The sequence below is a fragment of the Medicago sativa genome, chromosome 4 (genome assembly GCF_051527215.1).
Source record: "Medicago sativa cultivar Bolivia chromosome 4, Bolivia_mono, whole genome shotgun sequence".
NCBI classification, from domain to species: Eukaryota; Viridiplantae; Streptophyta; class Magnoliopsida; order Fabales; family Fabaceae; genus Medicago; species Medicago sativa.
The window spans coordinates 78,678,291-78,701,932 of record NC_140752.1 but is presented as its reverse complement, the minus strand read 5'-3'; the positions used below and the strand labels follow the sequence as shown (position 1 = coordinate 78,701,932).

The 23,642-nt window shown below is 31.8% G+C and overlaps 2 protein-coding genes, 2 long non-coding RNA genes and 1 pseudogene across 10 annotated transcripts; 1 reads left to right on the top strand and 4 right to left on the bottom strand.

Moving 5' to 3' along the window:
- Positions 1–6,606: 6,606 nt before the first annotated feature.
- On the bottom strand, positions 6,607–8,281 carry LOC146932267 (isoflavone 4'-O-methyltransferase-like; annotated as a pseudogene). Its single transcript, XR_015007079.1, has 2 exons — positions 7,434–8,281; positions 6,607–7,182 (listed from the first exon to the last, which is right to left on the bottom strand). The product of XR_015007079.1 is annotated as an isoflavone 4'-O-methyltransferase-like (transcript).
- Positions 8,282–10,021: 1,740 nt separating this feature from the next.
- LOC146932265 (uncharacterized) lies at positions 10,022–13,310 on the top strand. Of its 6 annotated transcripts, none has more exons than XR_015007077.1 (5): positions 10,022–10,355; positions 10,536–10,590; positions 11,012–11,102; positions 11,857–11,947; positions 12,452–12,878. It is a non-coding gene; the product is annotated as an uncharacterized LOC146932265 (long non-coding RNA). The 6 variants fall into 6 exon arrangements; XR_015007075.1 differs by having other exon boundaries at positions 10,024–10,355; positions 10,504–10,590; XR_015007074.1 differs by having other exon boundaries at positions 10,024–10,355; positions 10,501–10,590.
- Positions 11,982–12,499, bottom strand: LOC146932266 (uncharacterized). The gene is made up of 2 exons (XR_015007078.1): positions 12,359–12,499; positions 11,982–12,210 (listed from the first exon to the last, which is right to left on the bottom strand). It is a non-coding gene; the product is annotated as an uncharacterized LOC146932266 (long non-coding RNA).
- A 1,564-nt stretch (positions 13,311–14,874) lies between the features above and the next one.
- On the bottom strand, positions 14,875–16,981 carry LOC146932264 (2-hydroxyisoflavanone synthase-like). Its single transcript, XM_085703998.1, has 2 exons — positions 15,976–16,981; positions 14,875–15,691 (listed from the first exon to the last, which is right to left on the bottom strand). The coding sequence occupies exons 1-2, from the start codon at positions 16,870–16,872 to the stop codon at positions 15,026–15,028; spliced, it is 1,563 nt and encodes a 520-aa protein (XP_085560124.1). The 5' UTR covers positions 16,873–16,981; the 3' UTR covers positions 14,875–15,025.
- Positions 16,982–19,692: 2,711 nt separating this feature from the next.
- Positions 19,693–21,406, bottom strand: LOC146932263 (isoflavone 4'-O-methyltransferase). The gene is made up of 2 exons (XM_085703997.1): positions 20,547–21,406; positions 19,693–20,227 (listed from the first exon to the last, which is right to left on the bottom strand). The coding sequence occupies exons 1-2, from the start codon at positions 21,333–21,335 to the stop codon at positions 19,925–19,927; spliced, it is 1,092 nt and encodes a 363-aa protein (XP_085560123.1). The 5' UTR covers positions 21,336–21,406; the 3' UTR covers positions 19,693–19,924.
- Positions 21,407–23,642: the final 2,236 nt, after the last annotated feature.

Genomic DNA, 23,642 nt, shown 5'->3' with positions numbered 1-23,642 from the left:
TTTTATTTTTTATTTTTTTATATTGTACACGTGGCATTTTTTATTTTTTTATTAAAAAAATATTATTTTTAATTAAAAAAATATTTTTTTTAATTAAAAAATTCTGAAAAAATAAAAAAATACCGAAAAAATTAATAAAAATGAAAACAAAAATCTGGAATATTTTAAAAATAAAAAATAAAATCTGGAAATATTAAAAAAAATGAAAACATTCGGGAAAAAATTAATAAATTTCGAAAAATTCATATTTCCAGATTTTTTTCAATACCGGAAAAATGAAAAAAATTCTTTTTATTTTTTTTTCGGAAAGTACTTGTCTTTCAACCGTATAACATGATTTATATACCGGTGTCAATCAATATACATTGTATCCTGTTATTCGAACATGATTTTTATAAATATGATTAATCTTGAAAATTTTGAAAATGATCAATTTTGAAATTTTTGAAAAAAGATTAATCAGCTCTTTGGGACTGATTGTTTCTTTTCAAAAATGTCCTCAATTTTCAATACAAATAAAACATGTAATACATCGTAAATATTAAAAAAAATTCCAGATTGTTTTTATTTTTCGAAAAAGAAGTTTTTCAAATTTTCTCAATAAAAAAAAATCTTGAAAATATTTTTATTTTTAAAAATCTGTGTACAAATTTATTTAAAAATTTAGGAAAATTCAGATTTTTTTTCAATTTTTTTTTACGATGTGTTACAAATTTGAGAATATTTTCTAATATTTAAAAATTGAGTATAAAAACAATCTGGAAATTATTTGTATTGAAAATTGAGGACATTTTTGAAAAGTACTTTCTGAAAAAAAATGAATTTTTTTCATTTTTCCGGTATTGAAAAAAATCTGGAAATATGAATTTTTCGAAATTTATTAATTTTTTCCAGAATGTTTTCATTTTTTTAATTTTTCCAGATTTTATTTTTTATTTTTAAAATTTTCCAGATTTTTTTTCATTTTTATTAATTTTTTCATTTTTTTAAAATTATTTTTTTAATTAAAAAAAATTTAATTAAAAAAGTAAAAAATGCCACGTGTACAATATAAAAAAATAAAAAATAAAATAATTATACAGTCAGTGTGCCACGTCATCATAAAAAGGTGACGTGGCACGCCACATCAGCACCTGGCGTTTGCCAGATTCGACCAGGGGGTTTTCGACGGAATCTTCAAATTACATGGTCTGAATTTTAACAAAATTTTTTACAGGGGGGAAAACCGAAACTCGCCAAAATTACAGGGGGTAAACACATATTAACCCTTAAAAAAATGAAAAAATGAAAGGGTAAATTGGAGAGGCACACGTGAGCTTCTTCTCCAGACCACACCACCACCACCCAACAACCATCACCTCCCTTTTCTTCTTCCCTCTGGGTTCTTTCCACCACATCATAATCAAAAAACACAACTACATCCTTAAAATCAACAACATTAGCAAACCTAATCCATATTTTAAAAAACCCCCAATCCAATTAGTGAAAAACCAAATCAACCCACATAATTTCAGAAAAATTAAACCAGTTTAGCATATCCTTAAACCAGTTCAAAACTTGTGTTTTCTCAAAGGAAGAACTCACTTTCAGAACAAATTCACAAACTAATTTCGTTTCTCAAATCAAATCAATTTTTTATTCAAATCGTGATTCTCTCCTTCACAAACTCACTTCAAATCCTTCATACCGTGTTAAATCGCCACGAACGTGATTCTCAGAAACGTGATTCAATAAGATTTGACCAAAACCGCGTTTCAAAATTGAGTACTAAATAACTTTATGTAAAATGATTGAGAAGGAGAACAGATCTCTGATCTAACTGGGTGTTTATTGGATTGATTGAATAATAATATTTCATGAAGAGAAGAACAAGTAAGAAGAAGAAGAATAAGAAAGGGGTATTGGTTTAAGTTTGGTATGGATTTAAGATAATAGGGTTTCTGGAAAATTAATGGAAGATTGAATGGAGAAGATAAACGTTTGGTATGGATTGAAGATGAAAGTTCAATGTTACCTTTCATGAAGATTGCACGTGCCTGCCAATTTTTCCTTGATTTTTTCTTTCTTTTTATTCTGCAATTACACACGTGGATATTACTCTCCTTTTTAATTAAAAAATTACACAGCTGGCGAGACACATAGGATTGACCAAGTCAAAATTGGGGTTTTGCAAAAGGGGCTAAACATGAGGGGTGTATTTTGCCATTTTTTTTAAAAAGGGGGCCAAAATTGCTACATTATGAAACTTAGGGGGTCAAAAGTGGGTTTAAGCCAATTGTTTTTATGGCATTAATTACATAAAAGATAGGCCACAAAACAAATTTAAGGGTTTTAGCACAAACCTTAGTTTTAACTTAGTTTCTAGCTTATTCCTTAAAGTATCCAACGAGACTCACTACTATCCCTAGCTAAAAGCAAATAATGCTAACAGTCCTAAAAACAATCCGTTTTATGGCATTAATTACATAAAAGATAGGCCACAAAACAAATTTAAGGGTTTTAGCACAAACCTTAGTTTTAACTTAGTTTCTAGCTTATTCCTTAAAGTATCCAACGAGACTCACTACTATCCCTAGCTAAAAGCAAATAATGCTAACAGTCCTAAAAACAATCCGTTTTCTAGAACAAGCTTCAATTTTATGCTGCACAAAGTACAACTAGACTGCGAAGTATATAGTCAATGGCCAAAAGCCTGAGACTCAGAGAATTTGATTGAAGTAAGGAAACATGATTACAAGGCCACTTGTGGAAATCACATAAGATGTTTGAAAACATTAATTTCCTCAACGTGTTCAGCTGAAAATCTGGCAACAGATGCAGTTTCAATTGGATACAAAATCCTTCCGATCCATTTAAAAATTGCATATAAAATCCTTCAAACAAAAACAAAGGTACATCTGCAAAACAAGTGATCCTCTTCCTCTTGAATATCTGGGTATCACATACAATCCGAAGTCACACCAACCGGCAACAATTATCTTTGAGATAAGTATGAGCGAGTCGGAAGTTTACAAAAAATTAACTGCCAAGAGAAAATTTAAACTTTTTGGAGAGCCAAACTAGTCCAAATTTCCCATATCCTTCTTCTATACGCCACACTTAAATATGTAGGAGGAAAAAATTTACTGCTCAAAGTGACTATAAAGATTTCACTGTGAAGATTTTATACATTTAATGACCTAAAGCCATCTATCTTTCTCTTTTTTTATTCGAATAGTATATAGGAGTTTCAATAGCTCACCCAACAAATGTTCCTACCTTGCAGAAACTCCATCCTCCGATCCAGATCCCAACAACACTCTTCATTAACCCACCGCCTCATTTGACTAACCTTATTATTCTTTTGTGTGGATAGCGAAAAAATTCTCGGAATTCTTTTGTGTGGATAGCGAAAAAATTCTCGGAATCAAATAGTATATAGGAGTTTCAATAGCTCACCCAACAAATGTTCCTACCTTGCAAAAACTCCATCCTCCGATCCAGATCCCAACAACACTCTTCATTAACCCACCGTCTCATTTGACTAACCTTATTATTCTTTTGTGTGGATAGCGAAAAAATTCTCGGAAATTTGGAGAGGAGAGATTTATCCCCTATCCATATATCATGCCAAAAGAATGTGGCTTCCCGTTATCAATACTTTTCTTTGCAAACTCCCAAAACTAATCTTGGACGTTTCCAATCCCCTTTCCTAAAGCACAAAATTCCTTCAACCAAAGGGAAGAAAATTTGAACTTATATCCAGATAGAAGATTTTAAGGATAATCACAATTTCCGCCATATTTCAAAATACATCTCAAATATGTTGGACATATTTCAAAATACTCGATTTTTACAATACAGTGTCATATAAAGCAAATATAATATGTTGGACATTCAGTTATCAAAACCTTTTAAAATGTAATCAAAGTACCGTAACTTGAACAATTAAAAACCAATCCAACAAAGCAAACAACATTTAAGAGAGTAAATATAAAAATAGTATCTATAGGATACACACGATAAAGTTGCAACAAATATATAATGTTATGGGTGTGGCGGTATGACAGGTAAATGTCAAGGTCATTTGTCGTCACGGCAAAAGATGAAGCTATAGTGTTCGACTAATGTTGGAAAATGCAAAGGCTGAGCTTCTTCTTTGTAGTCGGGATTGTATCCACCATAGGTAGGTACCTTATACTTGTTGATTTCCTTCATCTTTAAGATGAAATCTTCTGTTAAGATATCTTCTAATTTCGGACTATGACAAATTTTAGCAGCTTTCTTCACACATGCAGCGGTTCTTCCTTGCTGCTTACAACGGCCTCGTAGTACCATTAGGAAGAAGGGTTTCAAATATGGTAAATTCAAAATACTTCTTTTCTTTCTTTGAAGATTTTTAACCGAGTTTACACTAACCCTGGATTTTTTTCCACCACCTGAAACAACATATATCATTCTAAATTAGTAGTAAACACACAAGAAAGACAAATTATCGGTTACTAATTAATAGTGAAACGGTTTCAAACCTTTTGTTTTGCTTCCAACTTTTTGCAGTGCCATTAAGGTTTCCGGTTATTATTATTATGCAAAAAAAGGAGATTATACGAATAGAAGAGGTAAAGATGATTGGAGAGGTAAAGAGCCTGACGCCGCGACTTGTATCTACTAGCAGGCAGGCAATAAAAATTAGGGTTGTAAACTTGTAATATCATGCGCAATGTTTGGGCTGGGCAGGAGATAATAATTAAATAATAAAACACCTTCATTTTTTTTTTAAATAAAACACCTTCGTATTCATACTACTACTGACAGTTAAAAAAAAATCAGCCAACTACTATTAAAAAAGGTGCACATTGTTCACACGTCCTAATGCATCCGATAACAATGTTGAAATTGTTAGGTCGGACGTTTGGTGGTGGCTGGGGTTTGAACCCCAGACCTTGCATATTTTATGCATTGTCCATACCAACTGAGTAAGTGCCGAAATCGATATTTTCTTAATTGAAATGGTAAAGATTAGTAATGAATTGTTAGTTTAATGTTTTTTTTCCCCGCCCATATATTTAAACTTGAGATCTCCAACTCCTTTAACTATTATCTCAAATCAATTGAGGTATCAAACCTCCCCTTACGGAGGGCAACCAATTTTGAATGGAACACATACATACATATAGCTAGAAAATGAATTAATTTGAAAAGAAAAAAAAACTAATGCATGGATTAAAAATACTCCTTTGTGTACTTAAGAGCACTTAGAAACAAGAGATATTACTCTTTCTCGAAATATGGATGAATGAAAGTTTAACTCCTCACGAAGCACTTTATGAAGCCTCCCAAAATTTAATTGATTTATCTATTCCTTTTTTACATGTTGAAGTAGAAAACTTAAAATTTGAAAACAATCAACACAGAGTTATTCTACCACTCTTACTTTGTGTATGATAGATTGCTTAAGGATAAACTAAGGAAAAAGAAAAAGAAATTGCATTGAACCTCATTTGCAACGAATTCTCGATGTGAAAACGCAAATGCAAAAGGAACATCTTGGAATAGCCGAAAAAGTGCATCCGCAAGAGAGAACTTTTCCACCTATAATTCTATCTGATTTGATGGATTAATCTTTGCAGTTGCGTGCAAAGAATATTGGTGAACACATAAGAAAAAACTTGTGTTACATATTAGAATCTTGTAATGATTGCATGTTACCGATTAGAAATTAAAAAAAAATTATTAATTGTTTTCTTTCTATCAATGCATGAATTACTCATAAATTGAAGGATATTGCTAGTTATAGAGAAACATCATCCAACGAGAGTTTCACGAGTGGATTTTTACTCAATACCATTCTTAAACTATACCCTACCACTTTCCTTGTTTTTCAGCCAAGAAGGGAAAAAATTAACTGGCTAATAGCTTTTTGGTATCAATTCAGGACGATTTCTCTCGGGGTAAATAGCAGTACTCTAAATAGAATCCCATAAATTTGTCTCTGTGAGCTTAAGTCAGTTGGTCGAGACATTGCATTATATATACAGGGGTCAGGACTCAAACCTGACTTTCCACTTATTCACCTTAAGAGGTGAATTTCTAACCATTGTGCTACTTGAAAAAAAAATGATATACATTTAACAGGCGAATTCTACAGTTGATGGGTGAGTCCTTTTTATCAAATTAGAAATTATTAAAAATAGACATCAAAGCTTTATATAACTAAGGGCTGAACTCCATATAGTATTTAGGTTGCATATATATAATTAAAGGGTGTGTCCATGACATATTGACTCTACCTCCATTAGGATTGGTGAGTGTAAATTCATCAAAGGGAAATGATAAATGAACAACCAAAAGGTTGTACACACCGTATTTTAATACGGTTAGCAATACAAATCAATTTTTTTAATCATTTTTTTATTACCTTGGAATGCGTGGAAGGCTGAATTGCTTCATTAGGAGAGCTAGGGTGTGAGATGAGTTGTGGATATTTAGATGTCAATATAACACTGCTCTTTCTCTTTATTTATAACACGAGTGTGCAGCAGTTTACATACGCACACTCCTTTGGTTAACAAAAATGTTGTAGTTCTTCCTTTTGTACTCAAATGCGGAAAAATCTTGAAGAAAATATGAGTCAATGGAGAATCACACTCCGTAAACTTTTTTTCTTCTTCTTTTGTAACGATCTCAAACAAATTTGTTTTCAATACATTAAACTTTCTCTGTTTTTCAGAAACAAACATGACATTATTTTCCTTGATTACTTAAAAGGAAAAACACCTACTTTTTTTTAGTAGGGAACAATGATATCTATGTATGCAAAGAACAAGTTTGAGAAATTAATTTCTAACAGGAACTTATTGAATTCATAGTTCATAACTTATTGTTGCAACTTGAAACTAATTAAGGATAAACTTCAATGAGAGACTTGAAGCCAAAAATGGGGGTAATTTTGTAGCTGCTAAAACCTGCATCGTAAATGAGTTTCTCCCATTCTTTCTTTGTTCTTTCTTTACCAAGGAACATTGTAAGCATCACCAAATCATATTCCAATTGCAACTCTGTTAATCCACGATCATCACTCGTTTCATCAATTGATATGTCAATGATAATCACTTTTCCATCTTTCCCTTTGAGCGAAATAGCTTCTTTGCTGTTCTTCAATATCTTTAAGGATAATTCATCATTCCAGTCATGCAAAACCCACTGTAACCAAAATATTAAGATTTCATTTAGCTATTTGGTTGATACAACAAATGCAGCTTAATTTACCTATATATCTTTATTCCTAGTATATGAAACTCTAACACAAACACCAGACACAACACGACTTTGATACTAACATGTCGACACCAATAATAAATTTAAAATATAAAAGGGATTGTACGTAAGCAAATGTGGACACTAAACACGTCTAAATTAATGCGTCGGTATTAACAATTGATGGACATACATACCTTGAGTAAAACGGCGTCAGCAGGAGGGATAGACTTGAACATATCACCACTAACAAAGTTCAAATTTTCATTTCCAGTTAAGTTACCAACAATCTGTGGTTGATCAAAAACTGTGCATTTGATGTGAGGAAATGCTTCATGAACGAGTTTTGTGACACCACCAGTTCCACCTGCAACATCAACAAGAGATTCCAAACCCTCGAACACGTGCTTGTTCTCATGAAGTTCAAGCTTAAACATTCTAGAATCAGCAGCCATAGCATCTTGAAACAAACTCAAAGTTTCAGATTCAGAATCTTTGTTAAGAAAATCCCAATAGTTCTCTCCTGTTGCACACTCAAATAGTGTTTGTTCCTTATCCTCATTGAACCATTTCTTTGAAGACTTCCACATGTCTATAGAACTTGCATGAAGCGCTCCTTCAATAAGTGATGATAAACATGTTGGTTTTCCACTTATGAGAAGCTTTGAAGGAGGTGTGGGAGAATATGCTATTTCTTCCTTCTCCTTCTTTGCCTTTCATTGTTGTTTTTGCAAAGAAACCATTGTGTGTTAAAAGGCGTAAGAATCGGTGAAGTATGTCAACTTTGGAGGGGTGAAGTTTCAAAGATGAGGCTAATTCAGAAAGAGTCATTGGTTTTCCATGGTTATGGATTGCATCAGTTATGCCTAGTTCCATTGCTGATTTAAGTGCCATGGAACTAACAAAGTTGTATACATGTTTGTACAAATGGATTTGAGCATGATACAGTTCATTTTCTTCAGAACTGTTTGTACTGAAATCCATTTCTTATGTATTTTTGTTTAGTTATACTTTAGTGATGTTTTATGTCTTAGTGGAGATGTGTGGACCTTTTTATATGCTTCAAATGTTGAACAAAGTATAAGGGTCTAAATTGAAGACAGTGAAAACAAATGCATTATCTTGTGTCTTGTTTGGCTGTGAATCTTAAGTCATTATTGAGGGCTGAGCCGTATATTAGTACTAAGTAATAAATAAGTGACGTTCTTGAGCGGTGTCGATGGAATTGGGTCAATTTATCAATTTTGTTTGACCATATGTATCAATGTACCTTCTTCTAATGAGTTGTCTAATTTGTACCTGCACTTGATTAAAAATTTAAAAAATCATGAGTAAGGGATGCCTTCATTTTTCTCAAAAGAAATCCAGAGCTCATTTCCTACAATTTTGAATACAGTTCTTATATTAAGCACCTTGAAATTTCATTGTTTTTTTTATCATTTTATTTTATCTTCGTCTTTCTTTTTATAACGTCATCAACATATTACATTTATCACATCACTAGTCGGCCGTCCCGTGCTCTCGCACGGGTCAACGATGAGCACAATATATGAGCACATTAAATTGAAAGCATGCTAAATATAATATAGTTGAAACTTTCATGACAACATCACATGATTAATAATAACATTAATTAACGAACATTCTGAAATAGTATTTCTTTGTAAGCTACGTTAGATGTAATTTACATATAATATAATAATGAAGTTCAGGTTTTGGTAGAAGCTTGAACCAATAACATAATTTGTAATTAATATAAGTTTTTATAATATGATTTGTGGAAGAATACTTTATTAAGAATAACAATATGGTTACATGTTCATTAACTAATCTTGAGTAGTGCATATGTCTATATCAATGTAGTCTTTGATCTTAGCAAGAGTTCATAAAGTATGAGTTGATGTGCAATGAAAGTAAAAAAATCAAGCATTATTGTAGAACAAATATAACAATTACTTTATTCATATTCTTTCATAGTCAGTAATTCTTGCATCAGAGGAGTACTCTCATCAGAGGATCACCTGATCAAACATCAAAGGATCAATTCCATGGAGGACGATTCTCATCAGAGGTTCTAATTAGAAGATCATTCTTAGGTTTTCATAATCGTGACAAATGTCAATAAATCAGTTTACTACCTTTTCCACTTATCATCAGTCGCATTGAGTAAAAATCATATTCTATCAGAGCTAGCAGTTCTTGTATCAGAGGAACACACTCGTCAAAGGATAACCATATTAGAGAATCAACTCCATCAAAGGTTCTGATCAGAAGATCATTGTTCCTTTTGATTAATATTCTGAAACTAATTAATTACATTGTTCCATTAGGCGTATACTAACTTTTGATATCCCATATAGTTGATCAACTAATTTTTTCAACTTGCAACTAAATTATATTTAGGGATCTTTAAAAAGGAAAATATGATAAATGATATGAGAAATGTAATTATTAAACAATATAATTAAATCTCGACCTGTCATCCAAATAAATGAAGTAGATGTTGAAATTCAAAAATGAATTGAAGTTCAATAACAAAAATCAGTATTTCATTATTTTAAATTTAAAAATGTTTTGAATAAATTTTTTAAGATATATTTTGAAGGTGTGTATATTTGAAAATTAAACGATACAATCTCTAGTTTTGAAATTTTTTATGAAATTAAAAAAACAATTCAATTTTAGACATATTGCTATTCCCACCACCGAATTTGGCATACACCCCCCAAAACAAAGCTGAATTGGGCTAGGCCCAATTTTTCTCATCAAACCCTGGTTCTCTCCTCTCTTCCTCACTTTTCTTTCTTCTGCAACCTTAAACCACATATACGCTCTCTCCTTCCTCACTCCCTCCACCGCCGCCGCCGGCTTTCTCTCCCACCACCGCCGACACCGACCTTGATTTGTTAAAAGTACCATGTTTTCTTTACCTCCTCAACCCGCTCTATCTTTCTATCCAAACGAAACCAATAAAGGAGACAATCGAAAAAATGGGTCATTTTGTTTTATGGAGTTTCCAAGCAACTCATGCCTTGTTTTTTCAATTCAAGCATCATACCCTTCGTCACCTACCTCTGCTCTACAAAATCGATGGAATAACATACTAAAACCGTAGAAAGGTATTCAGTACTATTTTTACTTTTCTTTCTCTTGATCATCTTGCACATCTTTGTTATCCTTTTCTACAAATCTGTTTATGAAGCATTTTGGTTTTCTATACTGATTTCCCTCCTGCTTTTGTCTATTAATTTTTTTTTTGTTGAGGAGTTGACATCTTGTCTGCAACATCTTTGTTTAAGAGGAGGTGACAGGAAGTGGAACCACTGAATGGAGTCCAGATTTTGGTGTTCAAAGGTATTGACAGGCTTGATGCTATTGGTTATATAAGTATTTGACAGAATGTGGTATACTATTGCTGGAATATGTGGAATAACTCCCTTTGATGGGAGAAATATGTCAACTATTGTGTCCATTGTAATGTGTCTATTGATTGATTTTTTTTTTCTTTGATAAGTTAAAAAGAAACAATTTTATTTATATTTTAATAAATAGTAATCAAAGTTTTATATGGTAACTGATGGTTTATGATTTCTTTACATTTGATTAGGAAAAAAAAAACAAATTTTGTTTTTTCCTAATAAAATAAAATCAATTTCGTATAACTAATTGAATTTTGATTTTGGAATGTGCATAACTGAAACAGTAAAAACTTTCTCAAATAAAATATACAAATTGCGACATTATCTGATGCATGACTATTATTATGTTAATATAGGACTAAGGTTTTGAAGATGCAAAAACTCTTAATTGAAGCCATAAAGAGTAAAGGTTTTTCATCTATTGGGGGCTGCTGGATTTTGTTTGTGGTGAGTGTCACTCATTCTACTTATTATGCTTCAGCTCCTCACAGCTCTTCATAGGTTTACTCATTTATCAGGTTTAATTGGTTTTGTATGAGATAAGGTGATATATCTTGTCCTTTTTGTATGAGATAATACAACAATGATGCTTTCAATTCCACATGGTTTTATGTACTTTTCGGACCCTTTCTGTTGTAAATTATCAACCATTCTTGAATAGCATGAAAGCACTGTTAGAAATTCTTTTAGTTTTCTTTTTAAATGTGGTTAGATTGATTGAGTTTTGTAATAAAATAGACAATTTAAACTTGAATAAAAACTTTTGGCATGTGGAATTGAAAGCATAAGACATAGCTCAATCAATCATGTGGAATGCTATGTGAGCAGAAGCATTAGTCAATTAGAAGCATAAAACTTTTGGCTTTGATACCTTTGTGCTTTTTATTCAAATGATAATTAAGAACATTAGTTATTTATAAGGCCCGAGAAGATTATTTTGCTGCCATATTTTTTGCATGTGGCTCTTGATGCTTTTGTGAAGATTTTGGAAGGTTGTATTTGTTTGTTACATTAATTGAGTCATCCAAATTTGTAGAACAAATTTATGTGTAAATTGCGTGATTAATTTTGGCTCATGCTATATAAATCTTGAATTTTTAGCAGAACCCATTTGAAATTGGTGTATTTGAAGTGCTTTAACTACATGATTTGTTATCGAAGAATATAAGCATGAATCTAACATGCATCGGTCATTATGCAGATCGCTTGTGTTTGTCCAAGAGGAATTCGTGACCTTCTGTTATACTTCGAGAAAGAGTACACTATTCCTTCTATTTACATCACTGAAAGTGGTAATAATACATCTCAATATTCCTTATATACATACTGTGTTTGAATTGCAATTGAATACCTCAAAACTTATGTTTCAACAATAACATTATCTTTGCAACTTCTGCCTCAAAAGTTAGTTAAAACAATTTCTATAATGTTTGCAAAATATAGTTAGTTTAAGTTAGCAAACTTTAATCCAAACATATTTAAAGCAAATAAGTTTGCATCTTTTATTGTATGGAAAAATTTGTGATGCTGATGTCTTGCTTATGAGGGCTTCCAGCTGCAAAAATGAAGACGATGATAGAAATTTAATGATGAATACCATAAAAGGATGTATATCAGAAATTTAATCAATACCTTTGAATAAATGAAAAGCAACTAATTTATAGGTTAAACAACATAGTTTGCAATAGTAAACAATCTCTCACCTGTTCCTTCATATTTGTTGTTTCTCTTTTATCACATTTTTTCTCTTGTAATAGCTGTTCTGATAATATCTCCCTATTCAAATAATTATGCAGGAAGAGGATGACAGGAAACATATGAGAAGTCCATTATTATGAAATAAAAGGAGTGTTGAATACTAAGCCAGCAAAAGATGGGCCTAAACATAAAGGGAAAAAAATCCAGTGGTAAGTAATAAGTTTATAGAAGCACAATGAGATTATGAGCAAAGAAAGATTTCAACTTGGGTATTCTGCTCTTTGTACTTAGTTTCTATCAAATTGGGTTGAATGAGATTATGGGCAAAGAGTATATTTCAATGGCAAAGCAATACAAAGAAGTGGAAGGAAATAGAAAAGGATTGAAATGCATTGCAACATAACCAGTATATATAGGAAAATGAAACCAATGAAGACAAACTCTCTTGGTATTAATAATATTAATATATTGCAACTTGGATGTCCACGTGTATAGTCTTTTCTGTAAAGTTGAATTTTCTGTAAAGTTTGAAGTATTTTTATTTTCCTAGGCAAAATCATGGTCTACAATGCAGACTTTTTGCATTGGGCGGCTATTTTGTTGAAAAAGTTGCCTGTTCCCAAATGCAGCACTCATCATTCTCCCTAGGTCTGCTATACATGTGAACTGAGGGGGGTTTTTCTTTGCTGGATCCAACTTGGCAATAGTTGAATGGATCTTTACAGCCTACATTCAGAAGGGTAAGAACGTAAAATCTGTCCCAACCAGCAACTTGGCAGACGATGCATTGCTCCTCACATGTACCAAACAGAAGGGCAAGGAGGTATTTTTATCAAAATTGGCACCTAGGGTTTTCCCGCCCAACATACCAGCATGTTAAAATGTTGAGTTAGCTGAGCAATTTTGCTAGGGTTTGCTAGCAGTAGTAAGCTCCTTTTAATATAGTAAGATTATCCATATGAGTAATGCTAGTTATAGCGAACTAGCATCCCACGAAAGTGTCCCGAGCAGAATTTTACTCAATACCATTCTTAAACTATACCCCACCTCTTCCCATGTTTTGTGGCCAGGAAAGAATATAATTGGATCATGGCTTTTCGGGATCATTTCGGGATGTTTTTCTCGGGTTAAATAGCAGTACTCTATCCATATTTCTTTCTTTCTCAATATGTCAATTAGTTTTGGGTGGGCATTTATCAAGAAGTAAAAATGGAAATAAATTACAAATTTTATGTAAGAAAAAGTCAAATTTTGAAGTTTCAAAGTGTTATGTAAAGAAAAGTCAAGTTTTGAAGTTTCAAAGTGTTCACTACACCATTTTTAAGATAATGCTTTTTTAGACTTCTTGGCAAGTATCTTTGTTAGCATGTATATACACACACACACTTCTAAAACATTAGACTTATTAATAATTTTCAGGGTTAATAGCTCAAATAACTCCTTTAATTTGGGTGAGATAACAAAAAAAAAATGAAGAATGTTGGTCCCACATCAAAGGCAGCTAGGAAACACTAGAAAATTACCAATATAACCTCATCGACAGTTAACTGTCGATGGATTTTTACCGGCGGTAGTTAACCGCTGATGGAATTCAGGGTGTTAATTTGTCATTTTCTGGTGTTTCTTAGCATTGTTTGGAGTGTAGACAACAATTGTCAAAAAAAATAAAACAGATAAAGCCCACCTAGAAAATGGGCCCAGCAAGGTAGACCACCCCTAAAGGGGGTGTTACGGGGTAAGAGGGTGTCATAAAAGTAGGGCAAATTTGGAAAGAAAAAAAATCAACTAGGGTAGAATTGAAATTTTGGTTTCATAAACTAGGTGTAAAAAAAATCCCATTCATTAATAAAGATAAAAATATATACCAGTGTGAGAAATTATAGATGAATGACAAAAATAAAATCTATCTCAATTCTGAATTTCTAAGAGCACCTCCCACAACACCTTTTATCTTTACCGTCCGCCAGCGTGTAGTATCAACACACGAGTATTTTGCAAAAATTATGCTTGGAGTTGGACAGTGTGTAATCACCGTTGCGTCAGATAGTAACGATTTCTTTGAATAAAAAGCAATATAAATTGTGTTTTGAATAATACAGAGATCTTTTTCTTCTTCTTCTTTTTTTTTTTTTTGCTTTTTCTTTGTTACTTTGAAATTCTTCTAGCTATAAATATGTTCATTTGGAAAAATTACACACAATTTTTTCTTACAATTTCATCTCTTTGTTCTTATTTTCACACACAATTTTTCTCATATTAATTTAAAATAATAATTATTATTTTTTCGTATTAATATTAATTTAAAATAATTAAATTAATATTTTAAGTTGCAATAAAATTAAATATGAATATAACATTAATATGTGAGGTAAAGTTGTGAGACCTAAAATGAATTCTTTTAGAGTCTATCATTGAAGTTAAATATGAATTAGTTGATTGATGTGTCACAATGGGACCTACAAAATAATGTGGAATTGCTACGTAGTAGAAGAGACAAGCAATGAGTATGATAATGATAATATTAATGAATAGGATGATAAAATTTATAGATTTTGAATGCAGTTACAAGGTACAACACTTCCTTTGTGACAAAGAAAAAAAGAAGAAAATTACATCATAATTTTGTAGTACCAAAGAGAGGCAATGTGTTATTGATTCATTCTCAACATATTTTAGGAGCAAAGAAGTTTAGCTGCGACACCAGCTCTTGCAAGAGGAACACACATCAGATTATGTTCCCTTGGAACTGTGAGACCAGGTCTCTCTTCCATGCTAACCTTAGCATCATCACCTTTCAATATTTGTCCATGTGGACCTGGTACTTGCAGATCAAAACACTGAATAATTGATGAAAGTAGTGTGGCCATTCCTGCAGTAGCCAAATTGACTCCAGGACACATTCTCCTTCCAGACCCAAATGGTAGAAGTTGGAAATTTTGACCCCTAAGATCAATTGAAGCCGATTCACCAACATTTTCTAAAAACCTCTCAGGACGGAATTCTAATGGTGTTTCCCAATATTTTGGGTCTCTTCCTACTGCCCAAACATTGAAAAGTATCAATGCTCCTTCTGGAATCACATACCCGTCGATTTCACACTCTTGAGTACATTTTCTCTTGACTACAGGTAGTGGTGGGTGCATGCGGAATGCTTCCTTCACGACGGCTCTAATGTAAGGAAGATTCTGAACATCTGATTCATCAACTAGTCTATTTTTTCCCACAACAGAGTCAATCTCCTCTCGAGCTTTCTTCAACACTCTAGGATTGTTGATGAGCTCTGATAAAGTCCATTCTGTAGACACGGCGGTGGAGTCTGTTCCTGCAGAGAAGAAATCCTGCATACCGGAATCAATGTTAGAGCATTGCATGGTTAATAGTACATACAATTTAACTTACTAAACCATATTCAAATAAGGTTCCACAGTGGAATGCAATTTAATATCCTTCTTAGTTCAATAACATCTCAATTTAGTAATTAGTTTGTTGGTACAAACAAAAAATGTGCTAGTGTTATTTTTTATGTTAATTAGCACTGTTGAAACACCGTTGATTGATGAAATTTAAATTAATTAGCATATAATTAGAAGATAAGAAACAAAGACAATCAGAAGAAACTTACCACAACAAGACCCTTGATTTGTTCCTTTGTAATTTTGATGTCCATGGTCTCATCCTGAGCATATTCAAGCAAAGTATCAAGAAAAACTACACTCTGCTCGCCCTCTACGATTTCTCCATTTTTTCTTTTGTTCACAATCTCTTGTCGTTTCTTGATAACCTTTTCAATGATAGGATCATACTTATTGAAAATCTCGTCAATTCTCTTCTCATAGTTTCCAAACTTAAACTTGTTCAAAGGCCAAATAAAGTTTGTAACACTATATTCTCCAAAGATCTTGAGTACATCGCGAGCAATATCTCTAACCTCTTCAGCCTCGCCCAACATCATCGTAGAGATTGTGCTGTTTGTCCACTTGAGAAGCTCCTCAGTGACATTAAGTGGCTGTTGAGTTTCAGCACTATTAGCCATGACCTTAAGAACCTTACGGATTTCTCGGCTCCTCAATGGCCTCAATTTGTTAACAGTGGTGGCGTTGAGCAAGTCGTTCATGATAAGCTTTCTAATAAACTTCCAGTAAGGTCCAAATGGAACCATAGCAACAGAATTATCATAGGTAAGACGACTAATAGCAGAGGTTTGGAACCTTGTGTTAAAGGAAGTAGCTTCATGGGTTTGAAGGAAAAGTTTGAACAAGTCAGGGGTGGAGGCAACAACGGTAGGCATGGAACCAAAGTAAAGAGTATACAAAGGTCCATAACGTTTTCCTAACTTGATAAGAGTGTGGTGAAGAAGTGGGTTATCCAAAAGATGAAGATGACCTATGAAAGGAAGACGTGGTTTAGGGCTTGGTGGATTAGGAAGATGGCGAAGTGCCTTTGATTTAGCAGTAGGTGTTGGACGCAAGTGTATAAACAAAGCAATCACCAATAAAGCAATTGCAATTTCAACCAACATGGTGTATATATTTGCTTAAGTTGTTAAGTATACTAAGAAGTGGAAACAAGGAAGGTTCTTATTAGTTACTCTTAGGTGTTGAGAACAAATAGGATTTGTGTTTTGCTCTGAAGTAAAAGGTTTCCTACATTTCCCTTTTATAAGCCCCACGGTTGGACTAGTACTACAATATATGTATTATAATCGTATTATATATTTTTGCGGTCTTACAAGGAAAAAAAAAGGGTACTTGCTATAAAAATATTCTTGAATAAATCCAAATAAAATACGGCGGCTTATACTACTGCATCAGTATACACATCCCCTGCCACTAGTTTTCTATTTAGTCCAAGAGAGATGTGGCTCATTTTTTCTTAAATAAATACTTTTCAAGACTCCAGTTGCGACTCGATTGAAAACGCCAGTCAAATACAATTTTAATTACTCTGTCGATTAGTGACAAACCCATAAATTTTAAATAGGGGAACACCATGTGGTAAGAGTCTCATGTTTTACGAGAGATGAACCGAAAAGATGTTTACAAGTGGAGCAATCATGAGCATATAAGCTGATTTTGTAAAGTTGAGTGAGGTCCAACCACAAATTTCAAGATCATGTATATAATAAATTCGTAGCATTGAATATATATATATATATATATATATATATATATATATATATATATATATATATATATATATATATAAAACATTTATTCTTGAAAGGATAAATATACATTATAATAGTTTTCTTGTGATTTTTCATATTCCAGCAATATTGATTTTTTTTCATTTTCAATAACATATTATCAATAAAAAAATATCTCTCTAACAATGAACGTTGGGTCTAACGGAAAGAATTAAACTCGTATAATATAATAAACCAATTTTCGAATTATAGTCGAAAGAGATATCTACATTCAGTGTTCGAGTTCGACACACGTCAAATAAATTGCCTTTGGTGGAAGAACTCCTTGAAAAATAAAAAATAAATATATCTTTTCATTTATTTTAAGGAAAATATATATCTTTTCATATAAGTAACTTAACAATTATAAATTATACTGTCAATGTAAGATGCGAGAGCCAAAATGAATTCTCTCATGTGTAATTTACGTATGAGAGAGTAAAGTGTGATCTCTCCCCATTTTATAAGTTTTATATTTTAAACTTAATACAGTAGAATCTCTTTAATTTAATACTTGGTAAATTAATAAACTCTCTAAAATAATAAATATGTTCGGTCCCGACTTGGGCCAACATAAAAAATTGAAAAACTCGATAAAATAATAAGATATTAATTTTTTGGGAGATCCCTTTATAATTTTCGGTCCTAAGAAAATCATAAATTAATAATTCATAGAAACTGAAAAAAATATATTAAAAATACATTGAACACATTTGTCCCTCTTGTTTACATTTACTGTACTTAAAAAGTCATTATTGATTTCCAATGCATATGAACACAGTAGTTACTAATTTATGTTGAGTCCCAAGGTTCGCTGCAACGTAATTCTAAGAGCATAGACTAATTTGCCTTTTTGTTTGGTATGTACAGTATAATTACTTAAAAACTATTTAAATTAATAATTATTAATTTATCAATAAATTAATAACTCTCTAAATTAATAAATTTCTCTGGTCCTGACATTATTAATTTATAGAGTTTTAACTGTGTATCATGGCTATTTATTCATAATTAAAGGTGCTTCTTTGTTGATTTTCTTTGTTTTAAAAATAATAAAGCCTCTATTATGAGAATCAATTGAACTAAATGACATTATTTATTAAAGTATTCACAGTCAAAAGTAATTATGAAATGAGATATAGTGGTAAGACATAGAGACTATTATGTGAGTAGATTGACTATTTTTTTATTGACAAATGTTAGTATGTTAAATATTATGTTAATATTTTCTCCCTTGCCAAAATTTAAACCATGTACCTTTAACTCCTTAACTCAACCAAGTGAACTATCCATCCCCCATATTATGTGAGTAGATTGATGACCACATCTCATTCTTCATGAATAAAGAGTTATTAAGTATTCACATATGTATAAGTATAATGAGTAATATTTGTACTTGATTGACCCTTCATGAGAATATTACACATTGACTTATCTATAGTATCGTAAGATATTTTGATAGTGATATTGATACATGTCACCCCTAGGTCTGGCAAACCTATGTACCCTAGATGTAAGAATCGAGTTCTTTGTTGTCGTTCAAACGTCGTCTGCAGAAGGGTGACCATAAAGTCGGGTGGTGGATACTTCATGAATCATGTTGAAAGACATGAGTGACCAGAATGATGTTTGTCCATCCTACATAATAGAAGAAATATCGAACACCGACTATAGATACTTCTCTATGTTAGAATTTTGATTTGAAAATTGTAAAAGTTTAACCTCTTCTCTAAATCCAACCACCATTGGTCGCATTTATTGTAATATTTAGCTAAGTATATTTAATATTATTTAACTAATACCCCCTTCGTCTGAAATTATAAATTCTTTTGACCATTTGATATGTATTAACCGTTTAGCTCATGATTAATATGACATGAATGCGCTCATGAGAAAGCTTATGATTTGTGACAACCTTCTTTCTCATGCACGAATAAGCTCATGATTGATATGTGACACACTAACACGTAACTCTTTCTGATTTGTCGCTATATCCGGTAACATTTTCAGTAATTGTTGCAATGTGATGTTACTAAAAGGGACAAATGATGTAGTCGAAGTTTCTATTATGCATTCTATAAAAAAAAAAAAAAAAAAAAAAAAAAGGTACTTTCTATTGTACGCAAGTGCAGAAAAATCTTGAAGAAATGTGAGTTGAATGAGAATCACAATCAGTAAGCTTTTATATTCTGTAACGATCTCAAATAAATTTGTTTTCAATACATTAAACTTAATCTGTCTTGCAGAAACACACATAACATTATTTTCCTCTTTACTTTGAGTAATGAAAGGCAAAACACCTACTTCTGTAGTAGGGAACAATGATCTCTATGAATAGAAACTTATTAAATCGTAATTTATAACTATATATGCAGCAACTTCAGAATTAAGGATAAACTTCAATGAGAGACTTGAAGCCAGAAATGGGGGTAATTTTGTAGCTGCTAAAACCTGCATCGTATATGAGTTTTTCCCATTCTTGCTTTGTTCTTTCTTTACCAAGAAACATTGTAAGCATCACCAAATCATAGTCCAATTGCAGTTCAGTTAATCCACGATCGTCACTTGTTTCATCAATTGATATATCGATGATAATCACTTTTCCATCCTTTCCTTTGTGTGAAATTGCTTCTTTGCTGTTCTTCAATATCTTTAAGGATTGTTCATCATTCCAATCATGCAGAACCCACTGTAATAAAAGACAATTGACATTTAATTTAGTTATTTGGTTGATCCAAAATATGCATCTTAATTTGTTACTAGTTACTACCATTTTATCCTTATTAGTTAAAGTTATATAACAAGATTGAAGGTAATGTGTCCTACACATTTTAATGTCTTAACATTATCTCGACGCAGTCATATGTTATTAAATTCAAACAGTTTCGTTGACTAAATTCAATTCTGGTGTCTATGTCATTGTCAATATTGTGTCCGGTGTGTGCAGTGCAAGTGTCCGTGCTTCATAGACCAAAATTGAAATAGTAACAATTGTTGAACATGCTTACCTTAAGTAAAACAGCATCAGCAGAAGGGATAGATTTGAACATATCTCCACCAACAAAGTTCAAATTTTCATTTCCAGTTAAGTTACCAACAACCTGTGGTTGATCAAAAACAGTGCATTTAAGGTTAGGAAAAATTTCATTAATGAGTTTTGTAACACCACCAGTACCACCTCCAACATCAACAAGAGACTCCAAACCCTCGAACACGCGTTTGTTCTCTTGGAGAACAAGCTTAAACATTCTAGAATCAGATGCCATAGCATCTTGAAACATACTCAAAGTACTAGACTCAGAATCTTTGTTAAGAAAATCCCAGAAGCTCTCCCCTGTTGCACACTCAAACAGTGTTTGTTCCTTATCTTCATTGAACCATTTCTCTGAGGAACTCCACATGTCTAAAGAACTTGGATGAAGTGCTCCTTTAACAATTGAAGATAAACATGTTGGTTTTCCACTTATGAGAAGCTTTGAAGGAGGTGTGAGAGAATATGCTATTTCTTCTTCTTCTCCTTCTTTGCCTTTCACTATTGTTTTTGCAAAGAAACCGTTGTGTGTTAAAAGGCGCAAGAATCGGTGAAGTATATTAACCTTAGAAGGATGAAGTTTCAAAGAAGAGGCTAATTCAGAAAGAGTCATTGGTTTTCCATGGTTATGGATTGCATCAGCTATGCCTAGTTCCATGGCTGATTTGAGTGCCATGGAACTAACAAAGTTGTATACATGTTTGTACAAATGGATTTGAGCATGGTACAGTTCACTTTCTTCAGAACCATTGGTAGTGAAAGCCATTTCTATTCTCTTGTTTGTTTTGGGGGTGAAGTTTGGCTATGTGATTGATGTGTTATGATGGAAATGGATATGAAGAAATAAAGTAGTGTGGACCTTTTTATATGTTTCAAATGTTATATAATAAGGAGTGACAAAGTTGAACAGAATAGAATAATAGACCATTTACAATAATTGAGGCGGCTATGTATTAGGATTACTAGAAACAGTCCCTCAAAAAAAAAGGATTACTAGAAACAGTTGCAGTAAGTAAAGTAAGTGATGTTATTCGAGCTGAGTAGGTGAAATTTGGGTAGGTGAGGACTGAAGATGGCCTCAGTATGGGTAGCTATTTTACGTTTTCTTTTTCTTATTTGCACCTACCAATTTTGTCTAGTCATCATATCTCTAAAGGTAACTTTTTAATGACCAATTTGGATATTCATTAAATCAATTTAGAAGGAGATTTTGCACCTACCAGTTTTGTCTACTTCAATTTAGAAGGAGATCTTGATAGAGTTTGAAGTTAAAACTAGTTTGAATTGAAGGATAAAAAATATATGTGAAATTGGTTTGGTTGATTCAGTTTTTTTTGAGACATCACATAATTTAAAAACTATGTCAACAATTTTGATTATATTAGCTTGAACAATTAATTAACTCCAAATATCATTAAGGTGCATAAAAAAGTGCAACAATTAATAATTAACTTCAATTACAAAAACAATAAGAAGAGAAAAAGGATGTTAAAAATATAATCAAAATCATCAATATGTACAATTACCCATTGATTTATACGATTTGTAAAATTTATTCCCTGATTTTGAGGTTTTGATGAAATATTTTATGGATGATGTTGATGTTGTTTATTTTATACGATTTCTATTGTATAATTTTTTAACTTAATTTGAAAAAGAACAAGAAAAAATAAAGGGCCGAGTGAAAGTCCTCATGAGCTTAGCTTAGTTGGTAGGGACAATGCATAATATATGCAAGGTCGGGGTTCAAACCTCGGTCACCACAAAAAAAAAATGGGCTGAGTGAAAATATAACCAAAAAAGAGTATTTTAGGTTGAGTGATTGTTTGGGCTAAGTCATTGTTTCTCTAAGTTTGTGGTTCAATTTGGTTAGGTTCGGGTGACAAAATAAAAATTGTAAACTAAACCATGTGTTTGAGTGAAAAAGTGGTATGAATACAACCAAATGCAGTTTTCTGCAAGTTTCGATTAAGATTGGTTCGGTTTGCAGTTTTCTATTGGGTCGATTAGATTTTGAACACCCCTAAATAGAGGTGTTTGTCGCGCGGTTCGGCTGAATTTTGAGGCTAAAATTTATCTGAACCGCCAAATATAAAAAAGCAAGCGATTTGGTTTGGTTCGGTTAACTTGTAAAAAACAATTGAACCAAACCAAACTAATACGGTTTGCGTTAGTTCGGTTTTTTGCAAGACATTACGCAATAACAACTTAATTATTTTGAGAGGAGGCTAATATTTTTATTGTTAAAATTGATAAAAAAAAAAGGGAAAAAAATGTAGGGAAAATATAGGGTAATTTTTTATTCACTATATGTAATTTTTTAGACGTACTTTTAAAAAAATATCTATGATTTTTAAATGTAATTATACTTAATTAAAATTAAAATTATATATTTTAGATTTTTAAATTTAAATAAAGACTCATTTTGATTTTACACAGTTTTTGGGTGGGTCAATTTACTCACCAACAAAAGTAAAATCTAAAACTGTATGTTCATTTCGAGACAAATTTAGGGTCCGCTTGTTATGGATTAAAATAAAGTGATTTTTACATAAAATAATTTAGAGATTATATTTTAGAGATTTTATGAAAAATCAGAATTTATTCTGCATTTGTTTACCATAATAAAGATCACTTTTTTTAAACAAATAATCTAGTTTGTTTGGATACAACTATTTAAAAGCGATTTTTTGTTATAAAATTTGTTAAATCTTTTAAACAATATTTTCTATCTACTCTAAAAAAAATTATTTTTTAAAAAGCGGCTTTTAACAGCTTCTAATTTGAAGTTGTTTTTAGATTTTTTCAGATTCTAATTTTTTTAAAAAGTTGTAACAAACGGATGCAAAACTCTTAAAATTGATTATTTTTTAAAAAAGGAGTTTTTTAGAAAGGAAAAAAAAAACTTTAACTAACAGGCTCTTATTCTTTGTTACGCTAGGTCAAAACTAATTTATCTTTGATATAACAATATCAAAAATTACTTTAAATTTTTTTCGCCAAAGGGTTAAATTGATCCGCATTAATTTTTTTTTTTTAAGAAAACCGCATTAAAATGTTAAAATACCAAAAT

Bases quoted from the DNA above. Each gene is read 5' to 3' on its own strand.
- LOC146932264 (XM_085703998.1), bottom strand. From the start codon at position 16,872: ATGTTGGTTGAAATTGCAATTGCTTTATTGGTGATTGCTTTGTTTATA. The intron at 15,692-15,975 runs GTAAGTTTCTTC...TCCGGTATGCAG, and splicing joins AAATCAAGGGTCTTGTTGTG to GATTTCTTCTCTGCAGGAAC.
- LOC146932263 (XM_085703997.1), bottom strand. From the start codon at position 21,335: ATGGCTTTCACTACCAATGGTTCTGAAGAAAGTGAACTGTACCATGCT. The intron at 20,228-20,546 runs GTAAGCATGTTC...CTTTTATTACAG, and splicing joins CTGATGCTGTTTTACTTAAG to TGGGTTCTGCATGATTGGAA.